Genomic DNA, 11,942 nt, shown 5'->3' on the forward strand with positions numbered 1-11,942 from the left:
TGTGTGTGTGTGTGTGTGTGATTGAGTGTGTGTGTGTGTTTGAGTGTGTGTGTGATCACTATAAATCCCTTTAATTCACAGAAAACACATGCAAATATGAGCATGCAGTATTTGCATGTGTTTTTGTGTGAATGATGAAGGGTTTCATAGTGTCACACACACACTCACACACACACACTTACACACACACACACTCACTCACTCACACACACACACACACACACAATCACACACACACACACATTCAAACACACACACTCAAACAAACACACACACACACTCACTCACACAGAAACTTGAATTGTCAGTTTGTCAGGTAAACTAGAAACAGAGGGTCATTTGCATACAGGTGTTGTGTGCTTGTAAGCTCAACTAGTCTCTCAATGAAGCGCTGAGTCATGACAATGGTTTAGTGTAACACACACACACACACACAGACGTGATTCAGTCTCTCTCTGCACCCTCCACTTTTAATGTTTAATGTCCATGTTTAAAGCAGCGGTTGCTATGTATGTGTGTGTGTGTGTCTGTTGTGAGCAGGTGATGTGTACCTTGATCTGCTGTCTGCGCAGCATGGCTAACTCGCGCATGTCTCTGAAGGGCTGCAGCAGGTAGTGGTAGAGCTCAGTCGTGGCCTCCACCAGATCTCCATACGCCTCGTCCTGCTCCGCGTACAGCTGCAGCAGCTCCACCATCCGCTCCACGCCGCGCTGCTTCTCCAGCAGCTGCACACACACACACACACACACACACGTCACATGATAATAACGACATGTGCATCACATGACAATAACAACAATACACACGCGTCACACACTGACTGATGTCTGTCCAGGATTAGTTCAAACTGAGATGGATATCAGAACACACACCTACTGCTGCACGATTAATGGACATAAAACCAGAATTGTGAGTTATTCACGATTTATGATTTCATTGAAATTAAGATTATTAAATGGCTATGGTTTATTTAAACAATATACTGTGTGTTTAAGAGTGAAGCGCGGCACTGTGTTGATTTGCACGTCAGCAGCTCATGATTCTGTGTTTTCAGTGTGTCGGTTCACAGTAAATGATCCACATGAGCTCCAGCTGCATCAGCTGTGAGTTTGACTCGCTTTAATGTGCATTTGGAAGCAAAATATAAACCAACCTTCTCCACAAACTTGTAATGAGAAGTGTTTATCAACTAAAGAGAAGCTTTAAGAGCTCCTGCGGTTTTCTGTGAAATTTAAAGGTGCAGTAAGCAATTTCAGAGAAACGCTGTTGATATTTGAAATCGCACGCTCCTACCCAAAAGAATCACACCCCTATCTTGATAGCTCCGCCCCCAAATTCACAAACATGCTATGCAACACAAGCACCTCCCCTGTCCTGAGTGGACACGCCCCTTACTGCTGATTGGCTAGAAGTGTGTTTTGGTGCTCGGTCTGATCCACTTTCAACAGCAGGATTGTAATTTTACAGATATAGTATAAAATAAAATTATTATATTATTTTTCTTAAATACTAATTTTATATTATATATTATTTTTTTACTGAGTTTGGCCAAATTGTTTAGGCCTACAAACAAGCACATTTTAAATTGCAATCACTATTTTTTATCAGTTTTCAGCACTTACTAACAGAGTCAATACTCGCATAAGCAGCAAATGTGATTGAGCGAGAAGTAGGGTTATTATTGTTAACTAATAACTATAACTATTATAATACATTTATGTTAATTAAAATAAAGCTTAAATAAAATTAAAAATTAGACATTTTACTTTGGCAACTGAAATAGGTTTAAGTTAATAAAAAAACTAAAACAGAAATAAGATTAAATTAAACTTAAATCATAACTTTAAAAAAGTCATAACTGAAAAAAAAATGCAAAAACTAGTACAAATAAAAAAAAAGCACATAACAAACTTACATAAAAACTTTAAGTTAAATCTAATGCTACAAAATAATTAATATATTTTGTCTGACTTTGGAAGTGAAATATGACAGATCCTGAAAACGTGTCGAGTCACATTGTGATGTCATTGTGATGCTGGTGAATGGTGTGCTCAGATCTTCATCATGTGTTATCATCACACTCATCCTCTCTCTCACACACTGGTGTCTGGACGCTGAAGTGTGTCCAGTCAGTAAATGACTCTGTTGTGTTTGGGCTCATAGTGAATGTGGAGCTCTGTTCGGAGATGAATGGACTGTCTGTGAGTCTGAGTGTAACTCAAACACTGCTCCATACATCAACAACACTGAGCCTCTCTTTACCCTGACGACCGGTCGCCGTGGAGACCACAGCCATGTGTGTGCGTGGAGACGAGCTGCTGTTGTTCAGGTACAAACACACCTGCTGTAACAGACCGTCTCTGATTTGAATCCACACCTGCTGATGCTTTCACATCTATTGCTGGTGTAAATAATATTTACATCTGGTCACATGACCCACATCACAGACAGTTTCAGCGCTGCGCATCACTGTGAATGAGAGTTTGAGTTCATTGTGTTCTAATGAAGTTACACCGTTTAAACGTTTGAGGTTGGTGAATTTTTTTTATTTTGAAAGAAGTCTCTTCTGTTCATCAAGGCTGCATTTATTTGACCAAAAATACTGTAAAAAATAGTGAAATATTATTATAAAGCAAAATAGCCATTTTCTATGTGAATATCTGTTAAACTGTAATTTATTTCTGTGATGCGCAGCTGTATTTTCAGCATCATTACTCCAGTCTTCAGTGTCACATGATCTTCAGAAATCATTCTAATATGCTGATTTGCTGCTCGAGAAACATTTCTGATTATTATCAATGTTGAACACAGTCGTGCTGCACAATGTTTCTGTGGAAACTGTGATGCGTTTTATTTTTCAGGATTTCAGAAAGTTCAAAAGAACAGCATTTATTTGAAAAATAAATCTTTTGTAACATTATCAATGTCTTTACTGTCACTTTTAATCAATTTAATGCATCCTTGATGAATAAATGCAGTAATTTCTTATAAAAAAGCCCAAACTTTTGAATGGTAGTGTATGTTATTTGGCCCTTGATGAGTGTGAGTTTGTACAGCAGAGACGTTAACTGATGAAGATGATGATGATGATGAAGGGCTGTGTGTGCAGGAATACAGCCGCAGGATGGTTCTACTGTAGGTTTTCGCTCACTGTGTTCATGCTGGAAAACCCCTCCAGCTGTGACATCACATCCTGTTTCCTCTCTCCTGTTTTGGCACAGGATACGTGAGTCACTGTGGAAAACTTCCTGATTGGCTGACAGCAGTGATGTCATGTGACTCTTCCATGGGAAGCATTTCTACATCTTCATCAGGCTGAATGAGCTGCAGGTTTGTGTGAGTGAGTGAGTGAGTGAGTGAGTGTGTGTGTGTTTGTCTCTGCTGTATGTGACTGTACGGAGAGCTCTCATTGGTTGGTGAATCGGTCTGCTTCAGCTCTGCAGGACAGACGAGTGTTCAGAGAGCTGTTATCTAGCATGTGTTTGTGATGGGCTCTGTAGTCAGCAGGTCAAAGGTCAGCGGGTCGCTGGTGTTATTTCCTGATGGGTGTAGCATGTGAAACATTGCCATATGTGTTTGTGCTTATTGAGAGTGTGTGTGTGTGGGATGTTGCTCATTCACACTTCATCATACATATTAATGTGCAAATGTGTCATAAATACTGGACACACAAGCCATTAAACACACACACACACACACAAGCACACTATCTCTCTCACACACACACACACTCACACACAGCAGCACATGTTTTCAGATGTGGTATTTTTAGCAGTGCTCTAAGGGGATTGTTCACCCAAAAATGACCAGGATTTCTTTAGTGGAACACAAATGAACTTTGAGAACCAGCAACATTGGACCCCATTGACTTTCATTATATGTACAAAAAACACTGAGACATTTCTCTTCTTTTGTGTTCCACTGAATAAAGAAAGTCATATAGGTTTGTGTGTGTGTGCGTGTGAGTATGTGTGTGTGTGTGTGTGTATGTGTGTGTGTGAGAGAGAGAGAGTGTGTGTGTGTGTGTGTGTGTGTGTGTGAGAGAGAGAGAGTGTGTGTGTGTGTGTGTGTGTGTGTGTGAGAGAGAGAGAGTGTGTGTGTGTGTGTGTGTGTGTGTGTGAGAGAGAGAGAGTGTGTGTGTGTGTGTGTGTGTGTGTGTGAGAGAGAGAGAGTGTGTGTGTGTGTGTGTGTGTGTGTGTGAGAGAGAGAGAGTGTGTGTGTGTGTGTGTGTGTGTGTGTGAGAGAGAGAGAGTGTGTGTGTGTGTGTGTGTGTGTGTGTGAGTGTGTGTGTGTGTGTGTGTGCGAGTGAGAGAGAGAGAGAGTGTGTGTGTGTGTATGTGTGTGTGAGAGTGAGTGTGTGTGAGTGTGTGTGTGTGAGAGTGAGTAGCTCCGCCCCGATGACATCACCACTGTAAAGTCAGCTGTATTTAACTGAGCAGAGAGCAGTGATTATGGTCTGTTAGTGACGCCTCTGACATCAGCCACAGTTGTTTAAGCTGGAAGTTCAATGAAAATGTCTTAAATGTTTAATGAGCGTGTGTTGAGCGCTGTACAGTCACTCACAGCAGCGTGAACGGATCACTAGTGCAGGTGAGTGTGTGCGTCACCATGGTAACGAGTGCTTTGTGTGTGTGTGTGTAATCTGCTCACACTCGTTGTGCTGCCTCTGGGTCAGGTTTCTCTCTGACAGATGGTTCAGGGGTTCAGTGACCCGTGTGCTGATCATCACATCTGACACTGACGGCAGCTAGTGATGGTTTACTTTACTAGGTTTAGTTCTACTGGAAGTGTAGAGGCTCCGCCCACATCCCAGAGCCGGTTATGATTGACAGATGAGCAGCGAATGAGCTTCCTCTGAGTCAGAGCAGCGATCGTGGAAGAGAAAACACAGGCAGACAGCGCTGGAAGCAGCTAATGCTCATCAGATCGTGTAAATCAGTGGAAAGTGAATAGAACTGATTCCGTCTGAGCTATGCGTTTTAAAACAAATACGCACTAGTGTAAGCGTAGCCTAGGGACATTAGTCCTGAGGACATCATCAGTGAAGAGAGGGCTCGTCTGTCTCCTGAACAAGCAGACATGCTCATCTTTTTGAAGAACTGCTGAGTGATTTTTAGATCTTGAGCATGCAGCAGTGATTCTCACATACTGACTTAAAACTGTTCATTTTGCACTGAAAACTATTTGAGCTTTATTAAAACTATTAGCACTGATTTATTGTGTTGGTTACATTTTGTTCTTTTGTGCAGTGGCTCAGGAGATGAGTCTTTGAGTTTGTATAAACATCAACAAGCTGAAAAATAAAACCAAAGTTTTTTTTAGATAATGTTATCTTGTTAAAATGGATTTAATAAAATTAGTATCAAAAAAAGTATCGTTCAGGAACCGGAATCGTAGTCAAGGTATCGGTATCAACATTTTTTGAACGATACTCAGCCCTAACTGTTAAAAGTATTCAGAAGTAAATACCAAATGTTTTTCAGTGTAAATATGGATTTGAAAAGTTTCTATTTCACAAAGAGCCACTTCCACCTGATGAAAAATATTAGAGATGAACATAAAAGAAAACGCATATAAAAGTCTCCATAACAGGCTGTGACTGGCGTATAGTGTGTCACACACATGTATGATCTTCAGTTATGACACGTGTGTGTATGATGTGTCAGAGTGATCTGAACTGATCATTGTGTGTGTGTGTGTGTGTGTGCGTGTGTGTGTGAGAGTGTGTGTGTGTGCGTGTGTGTGCGCGTGTGTGTTGTGTGTGTGTGAGAGTGTGTGTGTGTGTGTGCGTGTGAGAGTGTGTGCGCGTGTGAGTGTGTGTGTTTGCAGTTAGTCAAGTCAAATGTATTTGTATATTTTGCAGAAAATCGTGATGTTATTGTTTATTATATCTTAATATAAGTATATACAGTGGGTACGGAAAGTATTCAGACCCCCTTAAATTTTTCACTCTTTATCTTCATGTCTTATCGTCACATTTATCAGATTATAGCTGGATGATAATATAGTGAGATTATGCCACGATATAAACAATCACACGGCTGAGGTTTGCTATCCACTGAACTTTGTCTAAGGTTCTCTGAAAGTTATGAACAAACATTCAGAAATAACGTTTACAGCACATATTTCTGTCAGCGCCTGCACACGTGTACTGTGAGCTGTGCGGTGATGTAGCGGATGATGCTGATCTCACCTGCTGCAGGTGTCTCTTGGCTCTCTGGAGCGCGTCCTCGAAGCCCTTGCGCCGCAGCTCGCTCAGACTCTCGTAGTACTCCTCGCAGTCGTCGCTGTCCGGAAACAGAACCTGAGACAGGATCCTCCACCCGCAGGTGTCCAGTGCGTGCCCCAGATACACCTGCAGCTGGAAGCACAGCGCGTCTGTGTCTCGCGCGCTCAGCTCCGGGGCCCCGAACAGAACCGACCACACCGTCTGCTCCTCGGGGAGGGCGGGCAGGCACGGCTCCAGGTCCGAGTTGACGGCGCACAGCTGCAGGTGAACGGCGCGCATGTCCTGGAAGGAGAAGAGCCCGGCCCAGCTGGAGTCCTCCGGGAGCTCCGCCGGCGCGTCATCGGGCTCCGGTGCCTCCAGCTCCGCGCTGCGGGCGGCTCTGCCGGGCTCGGCTCGCTCTCGGCCCGGGCTCTCGGTCAGGGGAGGCGCGTCTCCCTCGAGCAGCGAGTCCCGCGCGGCGCTCCGTTTCTGGACGGTGCGGTCGTGGCACGTGACGGCGAACTTTCCTTCGATCTCGTTCCAGGCGACGATGAAGACGAACTTGTGCTTCTCCTTCTCCTCGAAAACATTCGGTCGCACCGACACCCACCCGGACTCCAGCGCGTCCTCCATCGCGAACGACATGATAATGAGAAAGCAAGCGAGCTCAAACGGAATCCGGGCTCCTCGGCAGAAGAAAGGCCAGACTAACGGACGCGGATGAAAACACTCGGTCCAGTAATATCCACGATTTCCCGTCTGTTCTTGTGTCCCGACTCGTCCGCTGACGCGCGCATCGCTACGCGTTCACACCTGCGCGCGTCGCGTCACCCGCGAGGCCTTTTGTGCGCTAATCCGCATCTTTAACATCGCGACTGTTTCTCATCCGACGACGACTGGGCGCTGACGTCACAAAGAGGCGGACGTAAACATCTGCACGTGGGACACGCACTCTGCGTGATGACGCAATCAGAGACGCAGGCGACGCACGGTGGTCTAGACCAGAGAAACACGCGTAGATTCACAGAAAGTAACTTTGCAGTCTTTCCCCCCTCAGATGTTTTGTTTATCGCGTTTTATCAAGAAAATGCTTTATCAGTGTCGTTTTTACTCTAATGCTGGTTTCTATGAGAGAGCATTGATCATCTCTCTGATCAATAATTGATGAAGCGCGCGGCTATAAATGTCTGTTCAATAGCTTAACTCTCGTCACGTGACCCGTTACATTCACGAGTAATGCACGAGACGCCGCTTTGTGTTTATTTCAGTGTTTTTCTCAGTGAATGTCGATTCCCGTCCACTAGGTGGCGCCACTGGCCGACACACGTGCAGCATAACATTAGTTCACTTCCAGAATAAAAACCTGATAATTTCACCTCCATGTCATCCGAGATGTTCATGTCTTTCTGTCTTCAGTCGCAAAGAAATGAAGGTTTTTGATCTTTCCAGCGTGATTACGTCATGCGTGAAGTCCAGCGAGTGCAAGACTAGCATCTGTGGTTAAAAAGTATAGAATTTTATTTTATTTTTTTAGTAAATGAGCGATGGTTTCTCTAGATAAGACTCTTATTCCTCGGCTGGGATCCTGTAGAGCTCTTTGAAGCTGCTCTGAAACTGTGATTTGATCTTCAGCACGTTGGTCCCCATTGAACTCCATATATATGGAGAAAAACCCTGGAATGTTTTCCTCAAAAACCTTCATTTCTTTGCGACAGAAGCCTGAAAGACATGAACATCTCGGATGACACGGGGGAGAGTAAATCATCAGGAGATTTTTATTCTGGAAGTGAACTACTCCTTTACATATTTTACTTGTGGATGCTGTGCTCATTCTTAAACAGAGCTCATGTTGTGTTATTACGCTCTGTTTATGAGTTATGAGCTGCACTTTCACATTAAAGCTAACGGTGTTCTCAGAACGTGCTGGCAATGCTCTCTCAATGTTATGAGCAAACGTTTCTGCAGTAAGGGTAATCAAACGTTCAAAGTTATCTGGTCTTTCAATACTGCATCTTCGTGTTAGTTGAATGTTCATCTCACATTTTTTTAAACGTCACTTCTCGTTTTCAGATTTTTGTTTTATTTCACCGTCTGTGTACTATTGCTGTTTTTGTGCACTTCTGTCCTTGTGTATGTGAACATACTTATCAATATAAAGCGGAGAGTTCCGGTGCTTGATTCTGATTGGCTGAGCCGCGTTCGAAGCTGTTGTAAATGACTCTACAAAGTAACATACACCTTTGTTTACGTTTGTGTGTTGCTCGGCAACCACTTTGTTGCAACCACAACTGATTCTGAGGAACTACATTGTTTGGTGGAAGAATACTGTTTTTGGGCTTGTTGCTTTAATAGATCTCATGATTCTGATTGTGATCACCGTATGTTTAATGATTGAAATCCCATTAATTTATTAAATAACTCCATGACAAAGAGAGTGATTGAGATCATGATGAGTTTTTATTGAGCATCAGGAATCCGACTCTTGAATGGAAGCTCTGGTCGGACTGGAGTGTTCCGAACATCTGGAATGCAGCTCCGCCACATGGGTCATGTGACCGATCCGTGATGTTAGCGTGATGCGCGGCGGCTCAGAAAGCAGTCAAATACAGAATGGCCTCTAACGGCACAATTACACTTCATCTGGTTTCTAAAGAGCTTCTGGTCCTGCTGAAGTAAACAATCCTATTCATGAAATCAGCGTTTGTAAACGTACAATAAGGAAGGAAAGAGGTAGACAGATTATTTCTCTTAAGTGTCTCCTGTAGTACCGCAGGTTTCTAAACGCGGCGCGGCTCGACCTCTGACCCTCAGTGTTTGCCGTCGGCTTTCTGGAAGAGCGGACACAGCTGCTCCGCGGTCGTGGCCTCCTTCTGCTGCATGAGCTCGGTGTGACCTTTGGTGACCCCCCAGCCGTCAGGAGTGGACATGGAGGGACACAGCGGGCGACCGGATGCCGGCTTCAGCCGCTCCCAGTAATCACGACGGGCCCTGCGGAGCAAACATCCATCAGTGTCACAGACACATGTTCTCTCTCTCTCACTCTCTCTCTCACTCTCTCTCTCTCTCTCTCTCTCTCACGGTGACCCCCCAGCCGTCAGGAGTGGACATGGAGGGACACAGCGGGCGACCGGACGCCGGCTTCAGCCGCTCCCAGTAATCACGACGGGCCCTGCGGAGCAAACATCCATCAGTGTCACAGACACATGTTCTCTCTCTCTCACTCTCTCTCTCACTCTCTCTCTCTCTCTCTCTCTCTCACTCTCTCACCGGGCTCGGACCCAGGGTTTGGTGTGCATCTCCAGGCCGCTGCCCCACACGCCGTGTTTCTGAAGGCTTTCCTGTTGCCTTCAGAACCTGGACAGCCCATTCAGCCTCCTCCACATGCTCGAAGTACTGCAGATCAATCAATCAATCCATCAATCAATCAATCAATCAATCAACTACAGTCAGTGAGCACGTGATGAGAAATGTTTGAGTTCTTGTTGAGATCTCACGTGTGGTTTATATTCGCACGTTCTCACCTCGGCGATCAGGAAGTCCACGTTCTTCTTGATGAAGACATCCAGCTGCTTCTTTAGGATCTTCTTGACCTCGTCTTCGCTCTTGCAGCTGAGGTAGGAGGGCGTCTGCGAGACTCCGCCGGCCACCAGAGCATCGCCCTCATTGGCTACTTCTCTGGCCAGATCGCAGGCGGCCTCGTTGATCTGCTGGCCCTGCGCACGGTCAGCAAACATCTCTGTCAGTCTTTGGCTGTAATCTTTGCACGCTGATCTGAGACCAGAGTTGTGCAACGTTTAAAATGAGCTCTAACTGATCTGAGATCAGTGCAGTACATGCTTCTGATCACGACGAGGAGCTGAGTGGCTGCTAACTGAGCGATGCGTGTGAATGCGAGCGACTCACGGTGAAAGTCAGCTTGTTCCCTCTGTTCTCCAGTTTGTCGTCGCTGGCGTAGAAAGTGAACGTCTGCATGACATTTGACCCGGCCCGCAGGAATTCCCTGTGCAGCTGTCGCACTGATGAGAGAGAAACACATGCGACTCTAAATACAGCTAATGAGCCACAGAAACACTCCATGAGACGTTTACGAGGAAGAACCGAGAATCTAGGCTTTGTTGAACACTTGTAAAATGTTCAAGTACAAACTAGCTATAGAATATACCTAGAATAATATATTTAAAGTTAGGCAAGACACCAGAGTTTTTTCATGCACTGGTCATTTTTGATTTTGGTCTATTTATCTTCCATAACGTGTTGTTTAAGACTAGTGGAAAGAAAGCATGCAAAATAGACATTTAAGTGTTTATTACATTACACTTCATCTGTAGATTTCAATCTCTTACAAACACCACACTTTAGTTTTATTCCTCTCTATATCCTGAAGGTTTGTTCATATTTCATTCACACTGACAACATTTTACTCCTAAAAACATGTGAAAAAAAACATGTTTGTTTTCTGTCTGTTGACAGTATTTTCTGATTTATGGAGTGATAAAAAGAGAAATCCAAAACCACCTCTGGACAACAAAATCAAACAAGAATTATGAACCTGGCTTTATCCAATGTTCAGATTTATGTTATGCAAATATATGCAAATATATGCATATTTAATTACATAACGCCTCGTTTGCATATTTAAACATAACACTCAAGAAAACTTGGAATACAAAATGTAATGAATCATTAATCAACTAATAAATGTAATAATTAACTTAGAAAAGCAGCATAGTATTATATTCCTACACATCCATAAATCTCTGGTATCCCAGCGAACAAAATGTTCTAAGAACGTTATGCTAATGTTATGAAAATATTAATGTTATGAAACTAATATATATGAAAATATTATTTCTGAATGCTCTCTAAAGTTTTCTTAAAAGTTAAAAAAAAAATCTTGGCTATACGAATGTTAAGAGAAGATTTTGTTTTTATAATTGTGTAAGCATTATGGGAACGTTACTTTTTTAAACGGTCCCTGAACGTTCTGAAACAAGTAACATTTCAAAAACTAAACTAAAACGTTTTTATAAGAAAACATTCCTTGAATAATGTGTAAGTGCTAACATTCGGAGAACATTATTCAAGACCAGATGAACTTGGAACGAAGCTTCTATGAACGTTATTGGAAGAGGTTTTGTTTATAACTTTGGACTGTTAGCTGGGACCCGTTGCCTGTTGTTTGGGGTGAGTCTCACCGGCCTCCGGGTGCTCCGCAGCGGCCTCCGGTGTCCAGGGACCGGCCTTCACGTATCCTCTCTTCTCCAGCGCGAACACGAAGCCTCCGTCACCGATCACCACCTCACCCGCGCCCAGGCGCTCCAGAACACCCTGAACACACTTACACTTATTTACAGCAGAGACGCGAAAGGACGCGTGCAACCGTGTGGATCAGGTCACCGCATTAACACACTTTAACACAAGTTTGCGTGCTTCTGTTCATGTGTGTGAGACTGAGAGCTGATATATTAATCGCTGGATTAAATATAAAGCACCTGCAGGATCTCATGCTCTTAATGTAAAAATAACGCGCTTGCAAACGCACAAACTGGACTGAAGAATCGCTAAAAGTGTCTAAACCAGTAACTCACCCTCTTTGATCCGACTGGTGCCATATTCAGCAGGAGATTCAGAGAGCTTCAGGACAGCTGAGTGAGACTGGAGAGAGATCCACATGAGAGGAGCGCTTATAAAGCGCCGCTGGAGGGGTGTGTGTGTGTGTGTGTGTGTGTGTGTG

The 11,942-nt window shown here is 43.9% G+C and overlaps 2 protein-coding genes across 2 annotated transcripts in view; both read right to left on the reverse strand.

Annotated features, from left to right (window-relative positions):
• Window positions 1–7,147, reverse strand: part of LOC107724715 (junction-mediating and -regulatory protein) — a 16,582-nt gene extending 9,435 nt beyond the window's left edge. Inside the window, exons 1-2 of the mRNA XM_016533736.1 lie at window positions 6,194–7,147; window positions 552–725 (exon numbers count right to left, since the gene is read on the reverse strand). Of these exons, the coding sequence (XP_016389222.1) occupies window positions 552–725; window positions 6,194–6,853 (834 nt within the window). The 5' untranslated portion in view covers window positions 6,854–7,147. The remainder of the gene's footprint in view (window positions 1–551; window positions 726–6,193) is intronic.
• A 2,145-nt stretch (window positions 7,148–9,292) lies between these two features.
• LOC107724714 (betaine--homocysteine S-methyltransferase 1) lies at window positions 9,293–11,896 on the reverse strand. The gene is made up of 6 exons (XM_016533734.1): window positions 11,797–11,896; window positions 11,404–11,536; window positions 10,112–10,224; window positions 9,730–9,921; window positions 9,476–9,601; window positions 9,293–9,377 (listed from the first exon to the last, which is right to left on the reverse strand). Exons 1-6 carry the CDS (start codon window positions 11,818–11,820, stop codon window positions 9,366–9,368), a joined length of 600 nt encoding a protein of 199 aa, XP_016389220.1. The 5' UTR covers window positions 11,821–11,896; the 3' UTR covers window positions 9,293–9,365.
• Window positions 11,897–11,942: the final 46 nt, after the last annotated feature.

Source organism: Sinocyclocheilus rhinocerous, unplaced genomic scaffold (assembly GCF_001515625.1).
Source record: "Sinocyclocheilus rhinocerous isolate Xijiao unplaced genomic scaffold, SAMN03320098_v1.1 scaffold124, whole genome shotgun sequence".
NCBI lineage: Eukaryota > Metazoa > Chordata > Actinopteri > Cypriniformes > Cyprinidae > Sinocyclocheilus > Sinocyclocheilus rhinocerous.

Excerpts from the sequence above, each read along its gene's own strand:
- LOC107724714 (XM_016533734.1), bottom strand. The coding sequence starts at position 11,820 with ATGGCACCAGTCGGATCAAAGAGG. Across the intron at positions 9,922-10,111 it reads GGAACAAGCTGACTTTCACC|GGCCAGCAGATCAACGAGGC; the intron begins GTGAGTCGCTCG and ends GACCGTGCGCAG. Across the intron at positions 9,602-9,729 it reads TGGACTTCCTGATCGCCGAG|TACTTCGAGCATGTGGAGGA; the intron begins GTGAGAACGTGC and ends ATTGATCTGCAG.